This window comes from Metopolophium dirhodum, chromosome 3, assembly GCF_019925205.1.
Source record: "Metopolophium dirhodum isolate CAU chromosome 3, ASM1992520v1, whole genome shotgun sequence".
Taxonomy (NCBI): Eukaryota; Metazoa; Arthropoda; class Insecta; order Hemiptera; family Aphididae; genus Metopolophium; species Metopolophium dirhodum.
Window position 1 is genome coordinate 35,194,932 of NC_083562.1, and position 23,118 is coordinate 35,218,049.

Below are 23,118 nucleotides of genomic sequence, written 5' to 3' on the forward strand. Positions count from 1 at the left end.
TATTCCTGCGGTAGATTTTTCAACATCAATTTTTGGTGCTTTCAACTCCGGAACTTTTATTGCTGGTAAATCTATGTCCTTGACTTTTATTTCTCCTTCGACTTTAGGTATCGATGGCATTCCAATATCAACACTAGGTATTGATACAGGTGGAATATCTACAGAAATCTTATCATCAACATCAATATCGAAATCAGTTTGTTTTGATTTTTTATCTTTTTTACTTTTAAATCCTGGTATTTTAATATCCGATAAGTCGAATTTGGTAGTCTTGACATCAGTTTTAGGAACTTTAACATCAAGCTTAGGTGTTTTGACCTCCGGTACACCGACAGATGGTAAAACCGAGTCTTTGACTTGGACGTGACCCTCCAGTTTAGGAATCGACGGTGTCTTGATATCAACACTTGGTACAGAAACCGTTTCCTTTATATTGAATTCAATATCAGCAGATCCTTTGAGTGCTTTTCCTTTTTTAATCTTTAATTCTGGAGTTTTGGTGTCTGCTGTTATGCCAAATTTAGGAATTTCTGGTGTTTTTATTCCTGCGGTAGATTTTTCAACATCAATTTTTGGTGCTTTCAACTCCGGAACTTTTATTGCTGGTAAATCTATGTCCTTGACTTTTATTTCTCCTTCGACTTTAGGTATCGATGGCATTCCAATATCAACACTAGGTATTGATACAGGTGGAATATCTACAGAAATCTTATCATCAACATCAATATCGAAATCAGTTTGTTTTGATTTTTTATCTTTTTTACTTTTAAATCCTGGTATTTTAATATCCGATAAGTCGAATTTGGTAGTCTTGACATCAGTTTTAGGAACTTTAACATCATGCTTAGGTGTTTTGACCTCCGGTACACCGACAGATGGTAAAACCGAGTCTTTGACTTGGACGTGACCCTCCAGTATAGGAATCGACGGTGTCTTGATATCAACACTTGGTACAGAAACCGTTTCCTTTATATTGAATTCAATATCGGCAGATCCCTTGAGTACTTTTCCTTTTTTAATCTTTAATTCTGGAGTTTTGGTGTCTGCTGTTATGCCAAATTTAGGAATTTCTGGTGTTTTTATTCCTGCGGTAGATTTTTCAACATCTATTTTTGGTGCTTTCAACTCCGGAACATTTATTGCTGGTAAATCCATGTCCTTGACTTTTATTTCTCCTTCGGCCTTAGGTATCGATGGTTTTTCAATATCAACACTTGGTATAGATACAGATGGAATGTCAACAGAAACCGTTTCCTTTATATTGAACTCGATATCAGCAGATCCCTTGGGTGCTTTTCCTTTTTTAATCTTTAATTCTGGAGTTTTGACGTCTGCTGTTATGCCAAATTTAGGAATTTCTGGTGTTTTTATTCCTGCGGTAGATTTTTCAACATCAATTTTTGGTGCTTTCAACTCCGGAACTTTTATTGCTGGTAAATCTATGTCCTTGACTTTTATTTCTCCTTCGACTTTAGGTATCGATGGCATTCCAATATCAACCCTAGGTATTGATACAGGTGGAATATCTACAGAAATCTTATCATCAACATCAATATCGAAATCAGTTTGTTTTGATTTTTTATCTTTTTTACTTTTAAATCCTGGTATTTTAATATCCGATAAGTCGAATTTGGTAGTCTTGACATCAGTTTTAGGAACTTTAACATCAAGCTTAGGTGTTTTGACCTCTGGTACACCGACAGATGGTAAAACCGAGTCTTTGATTTGGACGTGACCCTCCAGTTTAGGAATCGACGGTGTCTTGATATCAACACTTGGTACAGAAACCGTTTCCTTTATATTGAATTCAATATCAGCAGATCCTTTGAGTGCTTTTCCTTTTTTAATCTTTAATTCTGGAGTTTTGGTGTCTGCTGTTATGCCAAATTTAGGAATTTCTGGTGTTTTTATTCCTGCGGTAGATTTTTCAACATCTATTTTTGGTGCTTTCAACTCCGGAACATTTATTGCTGGTAAATCTATGTCCTTGACTTTTATTTCTCCTTCGTCCTTAGGTATCGATGTATTTTCAATATCAACACTTGGTATAGATACAGATGGAATGTCTACAGAAACCGTTTCCTTTATATTGAACTCGATATCAGCAGATCCCTTAGGTGCTTTTCCTTTTTTAATCTTTAATTCTGGAGTTTTGACGTCTGCTGTTATGCCAAATTTAGGAATTTCTGGTGTTTTTATTCCTGCGGTAGATTTTTCAACATCAATTTTTGGTGCTTTCAACTCCGGAACTTTTATTGCTGGTAAATCTATGTCCTTGACTTTTATTTCTCCTTCGACTTTAGGTATCGATGGCATTCCAATATCAACACTAGGTATTGATACAGGTGGAATATCTACAGAAATCTTATCATCAACATCAATATCGAAATCAGTTTGTTTTGATTTTTTATCTTTTTTACTTTTAAATCCTGGTATTTTAATATCCGATAAGTCGAATTTGGTAGTCTTGACATCAGTTTTAGGAACTTTAACATCAAGCTTAGGTGTTTTGACCTCTGGTACACCGACAGATGGTAAAACCGAGTCTTTGATTTGGACGTGACCCTCCAGTTTAGGAATCGACGGTGTCTTGATATCAACACTTGGTACAGAAACCGTTTCCTTTATATTGAATTCAATATCAGCAGATCCTTTGAGTGCTTTTCCTTTTTTAATCTTTAATTCTGGAGTTTTGGTGTCTGCTGTTATGCCAAATTTAGGAATTTCTGGTGTTTTTATTCCTGCGGTAGATTTTTCAACATCTATTTTTGGTGCTTTCAACTCCGGAACATTTATTGCTGGTAAATCTATGTCCTTGACTTTTATTTCTCCTTCGTCCTTAGGTATCGATGTATTTTCAATATCAACACTTGGTATAGATACAGATGGAATGTCAACAGAAACCGTTTCCTTTATATTGAACTCGATATCAGCAGATCCCTTGGTTGCTTTTCCTTTTTTAATCTTTAATTCTGGAGTTTTGACGTCTGCTGTTATGCCAAATTTAGGAATTTCTGGTGTTTTTATTCCTGCGGTAGATTTTTCAACATCAATTTTTGGTGCTTTCAACTCCGGAACTTTTATTGCTGGTAAATCTATGTCCTTGACTTTTATTTCTCCTTCGACTTTAGGTATCGATGGCATTCCAATATCAACACTAGGTATTGATACAGGTGGAATATCTACAGAAATCTTATCATCAACATCAATATCGAAATCAGTTTGTTTTGATTTTTTATCTTTTTTACTTTTAAATCCTGGTATTTTAATATCCGATAAGTCGAATTTGGTAGTCTTGACATCAGTTTTAGGAACTTTAACATCAAGCTTAGGTGTTTTGACCTCCGGTACACCGACAGATGGTAAAACCGAGTCTTTGACTTGGACGTGACCCTCCAGTTTAGGAATCGACGGTGTCTTGATATCAACACTTGGTACAGAAACCGTTTCCTTTATATTGAATTCAATATCAGCAGATCCTTTGAGTGCTTTTCCTTTTTTAATCTTTAATTCTGGAGTTTTGGTGTCTGCTGTTATGCCAAATTTAGGAATTTCTGGTGTTTTTATTCCTGCGGTAGATTTTTCAACATCAATTTTTGGTGCTTTCAACTCCGGAACTTTTATTGCTGGTAAATCTATGTCCTTGACTTTTATTTCTCCTTCGACTTTAGGTATCGATGGCATTCCAATATCAACACTAGGTATTGATACAGGTGGAATATCTACAGAAATCTTATCATCAACATCAATATCGAAATCAGTTTGTTTTGATTTTTTATCTTTTTTACTTTTAAATCCTGGTATTTTAATATCCGATAAGTCGAATTTGGTAGTCTTGACATCAGTTTTAGGAACTTTAACATCATGCTTAGGTGTTTTGACCTCCGGTACACCGACAGATGGTAAAACCGAGTCTTTGACTTGGACGTGACCCTCCAGTATAGGAATCGACGGTGTCTTGATATCAACACTTGGTACAGAAACCGTTTCCTTTATATTGAATTCAATATCGGCAGATCCCTTGAGTGCTTTTCCTTTTTTAATCTTTAATTCTGGAGTTTTGGTGTCTGCTGTTATGCCAAATTTAGGAATTTCTGGTGTTTTTATTCCTGCGGTAGATTTGTCAACATCTATTTTTGGTGCTTTCAACTCCGGAACATTTATTGCTGGTAAATCCATGTCCTTGACTTTTATTTCTCCTTCGGCCTTAGGTATCGATGGTTTTTCAATATCAACACTTGGTATAGATACAGATGGAATGTCAACAGAAACCGTTTCCTTTATATTGAACTCGATATCAGCAGATCCCTTGGGTGCTTTTCCTTTTTTAATCTTTAATTCTGGAGTTTTGACGTCTGCTGTTATGCCAAATTTAGGAATTTCTGGTGTTTTTATTCCTGCGGTAGATTTTTCAACATCAATTTTTGGTGCTTTCAACTCCGGAACTTTTATTGCTGGTAAATCTATGTCCTTGACTTTTATTTCTCCTTCGACTTTAGGTATCGATGGCATTCCAATATCAACCCTAGGTATTGATACAGGTGGAATATCTACAGAAATCTTATCATCAACATCAATATCGAAATCAGTTTGTTTTGATTTTTTATCTTTTTTACTTTTAAATCCTGGTATTTTAATATCCGATAAGTCGAATTTGGTAGTCTTGACATCAGTTTTAGGAACTTTAACATCAAGCTTAGGTGTTTTGACCTCTGGTACACCGACAGATGGTAAAACCGAGTCTTTGATTTGGACGTGACCCTCCAGTTTAGGAATCGACGGTGTCTTGATATCAACACTTGGTACAGAAACCGTTTCCTTTATATTGAATTCAATATCAGCAGATCCTTTGAGTGCTTTTCCTTTTTTAATCTTTAATTCTGGAGTTTTGGTGTCTGCTGTTATGCCAAATTTAGGAATTTCTGGTGTTTTTATTCCTGCGGTAGATTTTTCAACATCTATTTTTGGTGCTTTCAACTCCGGAACATTTATTGCTGGTAAATCTATGTCCTTGACTTTTATTTCTCCTTCGTCCTTAGGTATCGATGTATTTTCAATATCAACACTTGGTATAGATACAGATGGAATGTCAACAGAAACCGTTTCCTTTATATTGAACTCGATATCAGCAGATCCCTTGGGTGCTTTTCCTTTTTTAATCTTTAATTCTGGAGTTTTGATGTCTGCTGTTATGCCAAATTTAGGAATTTCTGGTGTTTTTATTCCTGCGGTAGATTTTTCAATATCTATTTTTGGTGCTGTCAACTCCGGAACTTGTATTGCTGGTAAATCTATGTCCTTGACTTTAATTTCTCCTTCGACTTTAGGTATCGATGGCATTTCAATTTCGACACTAGGTGTTGCAATCGATTTTCCAACAGTTATATTCTCTTTTATGTCATAGTCAATATCGGTCGATTCTTTTTTAAATTTGATGTCTGGTACCTGTATGTTTGTGCGTTTAATATTATTTATATCATCGATGTCAGAAGATACCGATTCTGGCAGTTTTTTGTTATCGATATTTATGTTGAAATCTGCAGTTTTACCTTTTCGGAAATCACTGGAGTCTTTCAATTCGTGTAATTTGTCTATTATGTGCTCGTCAACTGGTTCATCTAAAATTTCCTCTACCACTTTTTCTTTTCCATCTACTATTTTTATGCGCTTTATTATTTTTCGTATTCTTTTAATCGTACGGGTCGTTACTGATTGGGTCTTATCATTTTCAATGTTATCTAACACTACTGGCTCTTCATATATTTCAACTGTTTTCCCATTATCTTTTTGTATCTCACTCAAATCCGTAATATCACATGCATCAGGTTCATTAACTTCCTCCTCTACAAATGTCTCTTTACCATCCACAATTATTACTCGTCGTGTTATTCTTCGTGTTGTTACTGTTGTAATAATGTTATCGGTTTGAGTTTCGTTTATAAATTCAGAATTCCTATTTGTACCGATATCATGGGGATATGTGGTAATGTCGTAACTTTCTTTGTCATCTTTTTTAATTTCACTCTGCAATGATTCAGTTAAACCAAGATTTTCCAGTCCGTCCACTACCTCCTCTACAACCTTTTCTTTTCCATCCACCATTATTATACGCTTTATAACTCTCCTGGTAATAGTTTTCGTTATTAAATTTGGCTCAGTTACCACGTCACTGTTAGATGTTTGCACAGAAAACGATTTTTGGACATTATCGAGATTTACTAACTGGCCTACTTCATCTAGTCCGTCATTGAACGATTTAAGAATAACCCTATCTGTTATATCGTCAATACCGGGTTCGTCAATTTCCTCTTCTACAACAGACTCTTTTCCGTCGACAATAATTGTTCGCCTAATTATTCTACGCGTTCTTGTAGTTGTGACACTTTCACTAGTATTCTTTACGTTTTCGTTGAGAACAGACAACCGTAAGATCTTTTCGATTTCCTCTGGATCGATTATATTTTCAACAACTTCCTCGCCGTTCCTGATTGTTTTTCTCAATATACTTTTAACTGGTGTTCCATGTTCAGGCTCATCAATTATCTCTTCTACCTCAATCTCTTCTCCATCTATGATAACGATGCGTCTAATAACCTTTCGTGATTTCCAAGAGGAAACCGTTCCTGTTTGATTGATCAGAATTTCAGATGCTAAAGGCTTAAATATTTCGGTACCATCATTATTTTGCGGTACAATAGATTTTCCTTCTTCAATTGGTGTTTTTGAATTTTCTTCGTGTCCAAGAGCATCGATTCTAGAATTATCATCAGTTGCTGGTAAATATTGTACAACGGTACTCTCCCGTTCTTTTTCAATAAAATCGTTCAATAACGATTTCGTTGTATCGTCTGATTCTAAGGGTTCGGTATCACCCTTTTCTTTTAATTTTTTGTTCGTCTTTGATGTAGACATTTTTAGACCTTTTCGCAATTTACTTAAAAATGATGGAGAACTTGTGATTGGATTAACCAATAGTGTTGTTTCTACTTTGTCAACATATTCTGGTTCTTGGATTAGTTTTCGGTCATCGACGTCCAGATCCGGAATATTTTCGATTGAAACATCAGTTTTGACTCCTGGTACACTGACCGACGGTAAATCAGTGTGTTTGACTTGGACGTGACCTTCCAGGCTAGGACTCGATGGTGTTTTGATATCGACACCTGGTACGGAATATGATGGAATTCCAACAGCAACCTTTTCCTTTACGTCGAATTTCATATCGTCAGATCCCATGGGTAATTTTCCTTTTTTAATATTTAATTCTGGAGTTTTGATGTCTGTTGATTTTCCAATTTTAGGAATTTCTGGTGTTTTAAATACCGATGTAGCTTTTTCAACATCAAGTTTTCGTGGTTTCACCTCAGGAACTTTGATTTCTGTTAAACCAATGTCCAAGACTTTTATTTCTCCTTCAACATTAGGTATCGATGGCATTTTTATATCAAAACTCGGTACGGAAACTGATGGAATTCCAACGGAAACCTTTTCCTTTATGTTAAACTCGATATCAGCAGACCCTTTGGGTGCTTTACCTTTTTTAATCTTTAATTCTGGAGTTTTGATGTCTGCTGTTATGCCAAATTTAGGAATTTCTGGTGTTTTTATTCCTGCGGTAGATTTTTCAACTTCTATTTTTGGTGCTTTCGACTCCGGAACTTTTATTGCTGGTAAATCTATGTCCTTGACTTTTATTTCTCCTTCGACTTTCGGTATCAATGGCATTCCAATATCAACACTAGGTATTGATACAGGTGGAAGATCTATAGAAATCTTATCATCAACATCAATATCGAAATCAGTAGTATGTTTTGATTTTTTATCTTTTTTACTTTTAAATCCTGGTATTTTAATATCTGATAAGTCGAATTTGGTAGTCTTGACATCAGTTTTAGGAACTTTAACATCAAGCTTAGGTGTTTTGACCTCCGGTACACCGACAGATGCTAAAACCGAGTCTTTGACTTGGACGTGACCCTCCAGTTTAGGAATCGACGGTGTCTTGATATCAACACTTGGTACAGAAACCGTTTCCTTTATATTGAATTCAATATCAGCAGATCCCTTGGGTGCTTTTCCTTTTTTAATCTTTAATTCTGGAGTTTTGATGTCTGCTGTTATGCCAAATTTAGGAATTTCTGGTGTTTTTATTCCTGCTGTAGATTTTTCAACATCTATTTTTGGTGCTTTCAACTCCGGAACTTTTATTGCTGGTAAATCTATGTCCTTGACTTTTATTTCTCCTTCGACTTTAGGTATCAATGGCATTCCAATATCAACACTAGGTATAGATACAGATGGAATGTCTACAGAAATCTTATCATCAACATCAATATCGAAATCAGTTTGTTTTGATTTTTTATCTTTTTTACTTTTAAATCCTGGTATTTTAATATCCGATAAGTCGAATTTGGTAGTCTTGACATCAGTTTTAGGAACTTTAACATCAAGCTTAGGTGTTTTGACCTCCGGTACACCGACAGATGCTAAAACCGAGTCTTTGACTTGGACGTGACCCTCCAGTTTAGGAATCGACGGTGTCTTGATATCAACACTTGGTACAGAAACCGTTTCCTTTATATTGAATTCAATATCAGCAGATCCCTTGGGTGCTTTTCCTTTTTTAATCTTTAATTCTGGAGTTTTGGTGTCTGCTGTTATGCCAAATTTAGGAATTTCTGGTGTTTTTATTCCTGCTGTAGATTTTTCAACATCTATTTTTGGTGCTTTCAACTCCGGAACTTTTATTGCTGGTAAATCTATGTCCTTGACTTTTATTTCTCCTTCGACCTTAGGTATCGATGGCATTCCAATATCAACACTAGGTATTGATACAGGTGGAATATCTATAGAAATCTTATCATCAACATCAATATCGAAATCAGTAGTTTGTTTTGCTTTTTTATCTTTTTTACTTTTAAATCCTGGTATTTTAATATCTGATAAGTCGAATTTGGTGGTCTTGACATCAGTTTTCGGAACTTTAACATCAAGCTTAGGTTTTTTGACCTCCGGTACACCGACAGATGGTAAAACCGAGTCCTTGACTTGGACGTGACCCTCCAGTTTAGGAATCGACGGTGTCTTGATATCAACACTTGGTACAGAAACCGTTTCCTTTATATTGAATTCAATATCAGCAGATCCCTTGGGTGCTTTTCCTTTTTTAATCTTGAATTTTGGAGTTTTGATGTCTGCTGTTATGCCAAATTTAGGAATTTCTGGTGTTTTTATTCCTGCGGTAGATTTTTCAATATCTATTTTTGGTGCTGTCAACTCCGGAACTTGTATTGCTGGTAAATCTATGTCCTTGACTTTAATTTCTCCTTCGACTTTAGGTATCGATGGCATTTCAATTTCGACACTAGGTGTTGCAATCGATTTTCCAACAGTTATATTCTCTTTTATGTAATAGTCAATATCGGTCGATTCTTTTTTAAATTTGATGTCTGGTACCTGTATGTTTGTGCGTTTAATATTATTTATATCATCGATGTCAGAAGATACCGATTCTGGCAGTTTTTTGTTATCGATATTTATATTGAAATCTGCAGTTTTACCTTTTCGGAAATCACTGGAGTCTTTCAATTCGTGTAATTTGTCTATTATGTGCTCGTCAACTGGTTCATCTAAAATTTCCTCTACCACTTTTTCTTTTCCATCTACTATTTTTATGCGCTTTATTATTTTTCGTATTCTTTTAATCGTACGGGTCGTTACTGATTGGGTCTTATCATTTTCAATGTTATCTAACACTACTGGCTCTTCATATATTTCAACTGTTTTCCCATTATCTTTTTGTATCTCACTCAAATCCGTAATATCACATGCATCAGGTTCATTAACTTCCTCCTCTACAAATGTCTCTTTACCATCCACAATTATTACTCGTCGTGTTATTCTTCGTGTTGTTACTGTTGTAATAATGTTATCGGTTTGAGTTTCGTTTATAAATTCAGAATTCCTATTTGTACCGATATCATGGGGATATGTGGTAATGTCGTAACTTTCTTTGTCATCTTTTTTAATTTCACTCTGCAATGATTCAGTTAAACCAAGATTTTCCAGTCCGTCCACTACCTCCTCTACAACCTTTTCTTTTCCATCCACCATTATTATACGCTTTATAACTCTCCTGGTAATAGTTTTCGTTATTAAATTTGGCTCAGTTACCACGTCACTGTTAGATGTTTGCACAGAAAACGATTTTTGGACATTATCGAGATTTACTAACTGGCCTACTTCATCTAGTCCGTCATTGAACGATTTAAGAATAACCCTATCTGTTATATCGTCAATACCGGGTTCGTCAATTTCCTCTTCTACAACAGACTCTTTTCCGTCGACAATAATTGTTCGCCTAATTATTCTACGCGTTCTTGTAGTTGTGACACTTTCACTAGTATTCTTTACGTTTTCGTTGAGAACAGACAACCGTAAGATCTTTTCGATTTCCTCTGGATCGATTATATTTTCAACAACTTCCTCGCCGTTCCTGATTGTTTTTCTCAATATACTTTTAACTGGTGTTCCATGTTCAGGCTCATCAATTATCTCTTCTACCTCAATCTCTTCTCCATCTATGATAACGATGCGTCTAATAACCTTTCGTGATTTCCAAGAGGAAACCGTTCCTGTTTGATTGATCAGAATTTCAGATGCTAAAGGCTTAAATATTTCGGTACCATCATTATTTTGCGGTACAATAGATTTTCCTTCTTCAATTGGTGTTTTTGAATTTTCTTCGTGTCCAAGAGCATCGATTCTAGAATTATCATCAGTTGCTGGTAAATATTGTACAACGGTACTCTCCCGTTCTTTTTCAATAAAATCGTTCAATAACGATTTCGTTGTATCGTCTGATTCTAAGGGTTCGGTATCACCCTTTTCTTTTAATTTTTTGTTCGTCTTTGATGTAGACATTTTTAGACCTTTTCGCAATTTACTTAAAAATGATGGAGAACTTGTGATTGGATTAACCAATAGTGTTGTTTCTACTTTGTCAACATATTCTGGTTCTTGGATTAGTTTTCGGTCATCGACGTCCAGATCCGGAATATTTTCGATTGAAACATCAGTTTTGACTCCTGGTACACTGACCGACGGTAAATCAGTGTGTTTGACTTGGACGTGACCTTCCAGGCTAGGACTCGATGGTGTTTTGATATCGACACCTGGTACGGAATATGATGGAATTCCAACAGCAACCTTTTCCTTTACGTCGAATTTCATATCGTCAGATCCCATGGGTAATTTTCCTTTTTTAATATTTAATTCTGGAGTTTTGATGTCTGTTGATTTTCCAATTTTAGGAATTTCTGGTGTTTTAAATACCGATGTAGCTTTTTCAACATCAAGTTTTCGTGGTTTCACCTCAGGAACTTTGATTTCTGTTAAACCAATGTCCAAGACTTTTATTTCTCCTTCAACATTAGGTATCGATGGCATTTTTATATCAACACTCGGTACGGAAACTGATGGAATTCCAACGGAAACCTTTTCCTTTATGTTAAACTCGATATCAGCAGACCCTTTGGGTGCTTTACCTTTTTTAATCTTTAATTCTGGAGTTTTGATGTCTGCTGTTATGCCAAATTTAGGAATTTCTGGTGTTTTTATTCCTGCGGTAGATTTTTCAACATCTATTTTTGGTGCTTTCGACTCCGGAACTTTTATTGCTGGTAAATCTATGTCCTTGACTTTTATTTCTCCTTCGACTTTAGGTATCAATGGCATTCCAATATCAACACTAGGTATTGATACAGGTGGAAGATCTATAGAAATCTTATCATCAACATCAATATCGAAATCAGTAGTTTGTTTTGATTTTTTATCTTTTTTACTTTTAAATCCTGGTATTTTAATATCTGATAAGTCGAATTTGGTAGTCTTGACATCAGTTTTAGGAACTTTAACATCAAGCTTAGGTGTTTTGACCTCCGGTACACCGACAGATGCTAAAACCGAGTCTTTGACTTGGACGTGACCCTCCAGTTTAGGAATCGACGGTGTCTTGATATCAACACTTGGTACAGAAACCGTTTCCTTTATATTGAATTCAATATCAGCAGATCCCTTGGGTGCTTTTCCTTTTTTAATCTTTAATTCTGGAGTTTTGGTGTCTGCTGTTATGCCAAATTTAGGAATTTCTGGTGTTTTTATTCCTGCTGTAGATTTTTCAACATCTATTTTTGGTGCTTTCAACTCCGGAACTTTTATTGCTGGTAAATCTATGTCCTTGACTTTTATTTCTCCTTCGACCTTAGGTATCGATGGTTTTTCAAAATCAACACTTGGTACAGATACAGATGGAATGTCAACAGACACCTTTTCCTTTATGTTAAACTCGATATCAGCAGATCCTTTGGGTGCTTTTCCTTTTTTAACCTTTAGTTCTGGAGTTTTGATGTCTGCTGTTATGCCAAATTTAGGAATTTTTGGTGTTTTTATTCCTGTGGTAGATTTTTCAACATCTATTTTTGGTGCTTTCAACTTCGGGACTTTTATTGATGGTAAATCTATGTCCTTGACTTTTATTTCTCCTTCGACTTTAGGTATCAATGGCATTCCAATATCAACACTAGGTATAGATACAGATGGAATGTCTACAGAAATCTTATCATCAACATCAATATCGAAATCAGTTTGTTTTGATTTTTTATCTTTTTTACTTTTAAATCCTGGTATTTTAATATCCGATAAGTCGAATTTGGTAGTCTTGACATCAGTTTTAGGAACTTTAACATCAAGCTTAGGTGTTTTGACCTCCGGTACACCGACAGATGCTAAAACCGAGTCTTTGACTTGGACGTGACCCTCCAGTTTAGGAATCGACGGTGTCTTGATATCAACACTTGGTACAGAAACCGTTTCCTTTATATTGAATTCAATATCAGCAGATCCCTTGGGTGCTTTTCCTTTTTTAATCTTTAATTCTGGAGTTTTGATGTCTGCTGTTATGCCAAATTTAGGAATTTCTGGTGTTTTTATTCCTGCTGTAGATTTTTCAACATCTATTTTTGGTGCTTTCAACTCCGGAACTTTTATTGCTGGTAAATCTATGTCCTTGACTTTTATTTCTCCTTCGACCTTAGGTATCGATGGTTTTTCAAAATCAACACTTGGTACAGATACAGATGGAATGTCAACAGACACCTTTTCCTTTATGTTAACCTCGATATCAGCAGATCCCTTGGGTGCTTTTCCTTTTTTAATCTTTAATTCTGGAGTTTTGATGTCTGCTGTTATGCCAAATTTAGGAATTTTTGGTGTTTTTATTCCTGTGGTAGATTTTTCAACATCTATTTTTGGTGCTTTCAACTCCGGGACTTTTATTAATGGTAAATCTATGTCCTTGACTTTTATTTCTCCTTCGACCTTAGGTATCGATGGTTTTTCAAAATCAACACTTGGTACACATACAGATGGAATGTCTACAGAAATCTTATCATCAACATCAATATCGAAATCAGTTTGTTTTGATTTTTTATCTTTTTTACTTTTAAATCCTGGTATTTTAATATCCGATAAGTCGAATTTGGTAGTCTTGACATCAGTTTTAGGAACTTTAACATCAAGCTTAGGTGTTTTGACCTCCGGTACACCGACAGATGCTAAAACCGAGTCTTTGACTTGGACGTGACCCTCCAGTTTAGGAATCGACGGTGTCTTGATATCAACACTTGGTACAGAAACCGTTTCCTTTATATTGAATTCAATATCAGCAGATCCCTTGGGTGCTTTTCCTTTTTTAATCTTTAATTCTGGAGTTTTGATGTCTGCTGTTATGCCAAATTTAGGAATTTCTGGTGTTTTTATTCCTGCTGTAGATTTTTCAACATCTATTTTTGGTGCTTTCAACTCCGGAACTTTTATTGCTGGTAAATCTATGTCCTTGACTTTTATTTCTCCTTCGACCTTAGGTATCGATGGTTTTTCAAAATCAACACTTGGTACAGATACAGATGGAATGTCAACAGACACCTTTTCCTTTATGTTAACCTCGATATCAGCAGATCCCTTGGGTGCTTTTCCTTTTTTAATCTTTAATTCTGGAGTTACTTTAGGTATCGATGGCATTTCAATTTCGACACTAGATGTTGCAATCGATTTTCCAACAGTTATATTCTCTTTTATGTCATAGTCAATATCGATCGATTCTTTTTTAAATTTGATGTCTGGTACCTGTATGGTTGTTCGTTTGATATTATTTATATCATCGATGTCGGAAGATACAGATTCTAGAAGTTTTTTGTTCTCGATATTTATACTGAAATCTGCAGTTTTACCTTGTCGGACATCACTGGAGTCTTTCAATTCGTGTAATTTGTCTATTGTGTGCTCGTCAACTGGTTCATCTACAATTTCCTCTACCACTTTTTCTTTTCCATCTACTAACTTTTTGCGCTTTATTATTTTTCGTATCCTTTTAATCGTACGGGTCGTTACTGTTTGGATCTTATCATTTGCTATGTTATCTAACACTACTGGCTTTTCATATATTTCAACTGTTTCTCCGTTATCTTTTTGTATCTCAGTAATATCCGTAATATCACATGTATCAGGTTCATTAACTTCCTCGTCTACAAATGTCTCTTTACCATCGATAATTATTACTCGTCTTATTATTCTTCGTGTTGTTACTGTTGTAATATCGTTATCGGTTTGAGTTTCATTTATAAATTCAGAATTCCTGTTTGTACCGATATCATGGAGATATGTGGTAATGTCGTAACTTTCGTTGTCATCTTTTTTAAGTTCACTCTGCAATGATTCAGTAAAACCAAGATTTTCCGGTCCGTCTACTACCTCCTCTACAATCTTTTCTTTTCCATCAACCATTATTACACGCTTTATAACTCTCCTGGTAATAGTTTTCGTTATTAAATTTGGCTCAGTTACCACGTCACTGTTAGATGTTTGCACAGAAAACGATTTTTGGACATTATCGAGATTTACTAACTGGCCTACTTCATCTAGTCCGTCATTGAACGATTTAAGAATAACCCTATCTGTTATATCGTCAATACCGGGTTCGTCAATTTCCTCTTCTACAACAGACTCTTTTCCGTCGACAATAATTGTTCGCCTAATTATTCTACGCGTTCTTGTAGTTGTGACACTTTCACTAGTATTCTTTACGTTTTCGTTGAGAACAGACAACCGTAAGATCTTTTCGATTTCCTCTGGATCGATTATATTTTCAACAACTTCCTCGCCGTTCCTGATTGTTTTTCTCAATATACTTTTAACTGGTGTTCCATGTTCAGGCTCATCAATTATCTCTTCTACCTCAATCTCTTCTCCATCTATGATAACGATGCGTTTAATAACCTTTCGTGATTTCCATGAGGAAACCGTTCCTGTTTGATTGATCAGAATTTCAGATGCTAAAGGCTTAAATATTTCGGTACCATCATTATTTTGCGGTACAATAGATTTTCCTTCTTCAATTGGTGTTTTTGAATTTTCTTCGTGTCCAAGAGCATCGATTCTAGAATTATCATCAGTTGCTGGTAAATATTGTACAACGGTACTCTCCCGTTCTTTTTCAATAAAATCGTTCAATAACGATTTCGTTGTATCGTCTGATTCTAAGGGTTCGGTATCACCCTTGTTTTTTAATTTTATGTTCGTCTTCGACGTAGACATTTTTAGACCTTTTCGCAATTTACTTAAAAATGATGGAGAATTTGTGATTGGATTTACCAATTGATTTGTTTCTACCATTTCAAGATTTTCTGGTTCTTGGATTATTTTTTGTTTATTGATGTCCAGATCAGGAATATTATCGATTGAAACATCAGTTTTGACTCCTGGTACACTGACCGATGGTAAATCTGTATGTTTAACTTGAACGTGACCTTCCTGTCTAGAACTCGATGGAGTTTTGATATCAACACTTGGTACGGAAACTGATGGAATTCCAACAGAAATCTTTTCCTTTATGTCGAATTCGATATCAGCAGATCCCTTGGGGTCTAAGTCAGTTACCATTTCAATTTTTTCAGTATTTTGTTTGCCTGAAGTTTTGGCGTTTTCAATTTCTCTTTCTGATTTATCAACGGGTTGTATTATATCAATGATCTTGGTAATAGGCAGATCATAGTTCGTAGTTTGGTTATCTATATTTGAGTCATTTATGTCTAAATCATATTTCGGCTTATTTATTTGGAACGAATGTTGCAATGTATTGTTTTCCCTTTCTTTTTCAAGGAAAAGATTTAAACTCGATTTTATTTTACTTTCCGTCTCTGAATTTTCAATATAACTGTTATCTCTTGATTTTTTATTATTTTTGGATGTTGACATTTTAAAACCTTTGCGCATAAGTTTACTCAAGAAAGATGGTGAGTTTTCAATTTCTTTAATCGATTTATTTAAATCCACGTTTTCAACAGGTTCTGTTTCGTTTGATTGCAAATCATTATCCTGTGTTTGGTTGCTATTCAAATAACTGTTTAATGACATTGGTTGGACATTTACTTCAAAATCGATTGATGGAATTATCTCAAAACTTTCTTCTATAGGTTCAATATCTATCGTGTCGTTAATTATTTTTTCTACATCCTCATTTGAAATTCCTTCATTTTCTGTTTCGTCAAACTCTTCTTCTACAACCGTTTCTTTTCCATCCACAAGTATTCTACGCTTTATTATTTTTTTTATGTTAGTCATTGTTGTTACCTTATGATCATTAATAGAATCGTTTTTCATTTCATGGAAAGCAATCGTTTTTTTTATTTCACCCGGATTAATAACCACCTCATCTATTTCATTGCCATTCTTTTTTCTCGTTAATGTTTCAGGAATTTTATTAATGACAGGTCCATCAACTTCTTCTTCAACGACTGACTCTTTTCCATCAACAATAATACCACGCAGAATGGTTTTACGTGTTTTTGTAATTGTTACACATGTGTTCTGTACGTCTTCGTTGGTTCTAGACGTCCGTAATATATTTTCAATTACTTCAGGATCGTTAATATTTTCAAGTTCTTCTTTACCGTCTTTAGTTATTTTTCTCAAAATACTCTTAACCGATTCACCAGACACAGGTTCATCAATTATATCTTCTATTTTAATTTCATTTCCATCAATTACCATTATGCGACTGATCGTCCTGCGGGAGTTATATATTACTGTGGGATCACTCTTTATAATTTGTATATCAGTTGTAACTGGCAAATCAGGATTTTTTAATATTTGAACTTGTTGAATTGTTTTATCAGATGGATATTTTAATTTATTTTGTTCAATTATCCGTGCCACTTTATCATTGATACTTGTCAGTGCAGTACTATTATCTTCTTTTGTAAAGTATAAGTCTTTTGGTTTTTGATCAATTGTATATTTTTCATTATTCAGTTGGTTTTCATTTTGTTGTTGAATTTTGGTATCATTACTTATACTGCTCATCCTTTTATACATTAATAGTTTGACATTATCATTTTCAATGTCTACATTTTGTTCTTGTGGATTGCTTAATATACTTTCAGTATCAATTTCACCTTGTTTTGATTTTTTCATAAACACATTTGGAATTTTAAAACGAAGAAATCCTTTAGATTTTTTATCTTCTTTTTTTTCAGGTGAGTCTGCTTTTCCAGATTGAAATTGTGTGTTGACATCTATTGATTTCATTTTCTCTAATTTTTTTTCTATTTCATAACGATTACTTGTGTCTAATTTGGTCTGTTCTAGAGAGCCTACTTCTTTGCTATCAACATTTATTTCAATTTTGTTAATGTTATGCTCATCTCGTAATGCTTGGTTTATTTTCCTCACTAACTTTGGACTTCTCAAAACTTCACTGTCTTTTAGCATATTTATTGTGTTTATCTCATTCTCTCTTTCAATGTTTTTCATTACACTCGGGAAGGTTACATAATCTTTTTCATGAGACTGGGTTCCTATTTTTGGGTGATTTAATGAGTAATTTAATTGTGGAATCATCATGCTTTCTACACTAGTATTATGTAAATCCTTAGGTGAATTCATGCAAGATAATTCAGTTGATATAACCGTGCTTTCAACATTGGATTTTGTGTCCTGAAAATAAAGCATTTTTGTTCTACATAAATATTTACACTTTTTAATTTCAGTGTTTAAAATGTATTGGACTCATTAAAATTATAGATTATTACCACATTGAATATAATTTTTTATTTGATTGTTATTATTAAATTATTTAGACGTTGAATTTATAATTTTTAAATAAATTATCTTACCAGTATGCACTATATACTACAAAAGGAACTCATAAACATAAACAAAATAAAAATGTTTATACTTAATGTTGTATTAAAAAGATTTGAAAATGTAATAATTATCATTACATAAAATGAGAACAATAAAATTACCTATTAAAAATGTTATAGTAGCAACAATATAATGGTTAAGATCGATAATTTAAATGTAACTATTCCTAATCTATACAATACAATTTTTGTAAATACCTTATAAGTTATAATGTTTCTTCATTAAATATATTTATTTAAAACATATTGAACCTGAACTTAATAAACCAAGTCGGTCACTTCTTAAAATTAAAAAATATTTGAACAGTAATTTGTTTGTTATTTTTCAAACAGTATTTTAGGTTTTTTTTATTCTATAAGATTTATTTTGTTATAGAATTTCCTTATACTCATTTTTGCTTTATAAACATTAGACAATATTTGTTCTTTTAAGATAAATAATATCTTTATTCAAAACACAAAACTATGAACATTATGAACTTTGAAGAAACGGTGGACATTTAATTCATATTATACTGTATATTCTAACATCTGTAGATATTGCTTTATGTTTTAACTGCAGTGTTCAACATCATTACACAAAAGTAGTCAACTAATAAAAACTATATTAATATGTTTAATATAATCTACTAACAATACCTATAGGTATATGTCAACTAAATGATACCATGCAATTTTTAAAAAATGTGATACTAATTAAATTAAATTCTACAGTTTAAAATTCTGTTTTATACAAAATCTAGTCTAAAAATCACATATACTCATTTACACTTAATAACATTCTAAATGTATAATTATTATTAAATAAGTATAAAACCATACCTTTTGATTCAATTGTGTAAAGTTATCTTTAATAATTTCAAGCTTTTCAATTATATATTGAAGTTTTAAAATACGTGTCTCATATTCAACATTTTCTTCATAGGTTTTCAATTGATGGAGTTTATTTTTTAATTCAATAATATCTCCTTCAATATTATCCTAAAATAATTGACAATTAATCAAAGAACGGTCAAAAGTAAATATAACAATTAAAAAAATATAATTACCACATATTTTGGGCCATCATTTTCAGTCGTTAATAACCAGTCTTCGTAATAACATATTGTATCATCAGCATCTTTTAGTTTATTCTAAAAAATGAAATAATAGTTACCATTTATGAGTGATTTTACAGAATGAAAATATTAACCAATTTGTAAAAATATATACTTGTTCATGTATTAAAATTTAACACACAAATAATTTATTCTATTTTCAAATAGAAACCTTGATTTATAATATAGGTAATAAAATCTTACTTAAGATTATTTTATTTACCTTAGTGGCCATTTTATTTTTGTTTATTACTAATTTCTCAAGTTTTTCGACGACAGTTCTAAGCCGAATAATTAATATTTGAAATTCTTCTATTTCTTCATACATTTCATATCTAGTTATGATCTCTTTTAATTTTATAACTTTAGTACTTAAATCATATGTATCCTATAGTAAACATATAAGTAAATGTATTTAATATTTATTTATTTAATTATATAACTGTAGATATACACTATACAGTGTTGCATATTATGTGAATTAAAGTAAGTACCTATATAATACTAAATTATTAATACTTACGTATTTATCTTCATTAGTTTCTAATTCTATTAATATTTGTTCATATTGTTCGATATTTGTTTTCAGTTCTTTAATTGCCTTAGTTTGTGATTGATCACCATCATCAGTGATTAATGAAGTGATCATAGTTTGTGTTGAAGTTAATTCAATTATTGCAGTCTGCCCTTCATCAAATTCCACAAATGGTTTCATTGCTAATTCTAATGGTATACTCTCATCGCTTAGTGCTTGTAAATGTGATTTGATAGTCTGAAAATTATACAATTTTCAAATAATTTAGACTATAATATTAAAGCATTATTTTTGTAATAATGAATAATTCACAGATCTAATAATATTAGTTGTTATATTATGCAACATATATTATAGCGACAAATAACAATAAAATTCACAAAAGCCATTGTTAAAAATTATTCAAAATTCTTGGATAAGGGTTATGTACTATATAATAATTATATAGTTGTAGTATGTAGACAGAACTTACTAATTACAATCACAAACATGTCTGTTAGTACCTATACAATTCATGACCTGCAGCTGTGTTTTTTCAAACAAATATCAATAGCTGTTTTAAAATATTAGTTATCTTTTTAAAATATGTGATACTTGTTAATACTATTATATAGATATTAACAATTATAGATATCTGGTGATCACATACATTTTATAATTATTAATTTTTATATACGTGTCATATAAATTATTTGAAATAAATTATTCCAACAATTTGTTTATTGCAAACTTTGAGATAAAACAGAAAAATTAAAAAATGTATAGTAAAATACTTAAATATGTCTATCCAATACAATAATAATAATATGCAAAGATCAGATTTTGAAAAATCAATAATGACAGGAACGAAATATTATGAGTTCTAACTCATGTAATTATATTAATTCAAATAGGTACCAGAAGTGTTTTTCTTTTTTGTATGCATACAAAAAATTGGCAAATAGTAAAATAGTAAAATACGAGAATATTAATCCAAACTATCACACAAATATTTTAAAAAATCCAAACGAAAACGATTTTAAAATCAGCACAAACGTCAATACTCAGGTAGGTAACCTTACAGACTCGTCGTGTTCGTTGTCAGTAGTTCCGTCTGATTGCTGTTGCATTTGCGTGTTTCCAAAAGGGGATAAGATAATAATATTATCAAAAGAACGTCTACCGGAAGTGGAGTCCCTATTGGTATGGTTTTTTACCGATCCAGCACTACGTTCGAAACGGCACGTGTACTTATTATTGTCATCGGTATCGGGGCTAGTAAATATCTGCGTGAGTTCGTTCAGGTCACGAGTATCGGATTTCGATCGCGGACGATCGACGACACGGTGGTGCCTGTAGTGTTTCTGATCGACCGAACCGAATATCCCTTTCAACCGTTCGTTCAGATCGAAACAGCTGTTCGAGCAATTGGTGCTGCCGAGCATACTATCCAACGACAATCGGGATTTTGAAAAGTCACCGATGACCGACGCGGCATTCAACGGTACCGCCTCAGTTGCGTCGTCGACGGTCAATATTTTCCAGTCACCGTCGTTAGTCACCGGGTCGTATGTCCCGGAGATTTGCTCGGCAAGGTTCCGGAATTGGAGATTATCTTCGCTGTTCTGTCGGGTTTTCACGTCCGATATTACGATTTCCGGTTTCTCTGTCGACGACGAACTCGTGGTGTCCACTGCGTGTCTTTTGGGTATTACTGCAGTTTCTTCGGTGTTTGCTGAGGGTTCAGCATCTAATTTGTTTGTTGATGGTTTGTTTCCGGAGTCTTTTCCGATTACATTTCGGTTCCTCCTGGACCGAGATCGTCGTTTAACGTGTCTAGGAGTCGGTGACGCGAGGGTAACGCGATCCTCCGAGCCGTCTTCCTTTGATTGTCTATCTTTAGCAAACTCTGATGCAGACGTCGGCGATTCCTGCAGTGTTGATACGTGTAAAGTCATGTTTTTTTTTAAATCCTTTGGTTGCCATCTGTCCTTTGGTGATTTACTCCTGGCTCTTGTCAACGGTAGCGTTCGGAGTAAATTATCGAAACTCGATTTTCTACTCATGCGTGTTCCACCCTCGACATCGACACTTTTCGATTCCGGAGTCGCGCTCCTACTGTTGTTCCTCGACAGTACGCAACCTGTTTTGAGGACTTCCGAGTACGTGGACGTTTCGCCTTTTATCCAAAACGGCGATGGGGACCGTGATCTTATTCGCATTTGGTGTTTGTCGGTTTCGGTTAAATTCAACACTATTCGGGGAGTTTTAATAATATTACGGCTTATTTGTTTCGGTGGATTTTTAAGATTATTTACGGGATCTGTACATGACGTGGATTCCAGCAAAGGATTGGAATCGATAAAATGTTCGATATGCGTTCGCACAGCATTCATTGTACAATCCAAACGTTGCCGATATGATTCCAGTGCGTTTCGAACGTCCTGCGTGACCGAATAAATGCCTTTAGAAACTAATTTTTATTTTGGAATTTTTTTTTTTTTTATAGCTTAAATAGAAATTTGGAATGAGTACGAAGGTATATAAATATAAATGCATTTAAATGTCTAATTAATTAAGTAATGGGTCGGATATCGGGGAGCCTCGTTGAATGATCAGTTTGATTCGTTCGGTTCTTGAGTTAATCTTGCTTTGCAGCACTCGTATTTGTTCTTGGAATGCCTGCAATGTTCCAATCAATGGAACGGTTTTTTTTTAATGTTTTCATTCAGAAGAGTATTATTTTTTAATTTGTACAATATCCAAAATGTCTTATAAATTATTATAATTAACCTTAGTACATTCTAACTGCAGCATACACATTATTAATTTAAAACTTTACTTTTAGACTTTAGACTCTATTTGGTCTTTACTAAAAACTTCATGTGTGAAATAAAATGTATTCTCTCTAGCTTATTTCAATACCTTCTTACCAAATATAATTTATGATGTTAAAAATAGACTAAAACAATTCTTTAAACATATGTTTGCAATCGTATTACTTTACAACATGACTATTTCAATATGTTTATGTAACACATAAAAATATCCTCTCGCTGTTGTTTTATTTTGAACAGTAAAATTACCAACTTTTGAAATTTAAATATATTAGAGTACTTACGTTTTGTTCTTGCACAGCTTTTTGTCTATCGTGAGGTAAATACGTTGGACTTTGTGTAAGTCTTAATTGTTGTTCAGCAGTAATGACTTTTTGACGAAGATGTTGTATTTCCTAAATTATAAAATT

The 23,118-nt window shown here is 33.6% G+C and overlaps 2 protein-coding genes across 3 annotated transcripts in view; both read right to left on the minus strand.

Annotated features, from left to right (window-relative positions):
* Positions 1–22,276, minus strand: part of LOC132940086 (uncharacterized) — a 55,416-nt gene extending 33,140 nt beyond the window's left edge. The window contains exons 1-6 of one of the 2 annotated variants that reach the window (XM_061007498.1): positions 20,954–22,276; positions 19,881–20,129; positions 19,581–19,745; positions 19,310–19,393; positions 19,083–19,241; positions 1–18,051 (exon numbers count right to left, since the gene is read on the minus strand). The exon at positions 1–18,051 is cut by the window's left edge and continues 13,722 nt beyond it. In XM_061007498.1, coding sequence (XP_060863481.1) covers positions 1–18,051; positions 19,083–19,241; positions 19,310–19,393; positions 19,581–19,745; positions 19,881–20,129; positions 20,954–22,267 — 20,022 coding nt within the window. In that variant the 5' untranslated portion in view covers positions 22,268–22,276. Of the gene's footprint in view, positions 18,052–19,082; positions 19,242–19,309; positions 19,394–19,580; positions 19,746–19,880; positions 20,130–20,948 lie in introns of both variants that reach the window. The other variant, XM_061007499.1, reaches the window with a different exon arrangement.
* Positions 22,277–22,412: 136 nt separating this feature from the next.
* Positions 22,413–23,118, minus strand: part of LOC132940087 (muscle-specific protein 300 kDa) — a 74,877-nt gene continuing 74,171 nt past the window's right edge. The window contains exons 94-95 of the mRNA XM_061007501.1: positions 22,993–23,103; positions 22,413–22,553 (exon numbers count right to left, since the gene is read on the minus strand). Coding sequence (XP_060863484.1) covers positions 22,443–22,553; positions 22,993–23,103 — 222 coding nt within the window. The 3' untranslated portion in view covers positions 22,413–22,442. The remainder of the gene's footprint in view (positions 22,554–22,992; positions 23,104–23,118) is intronic.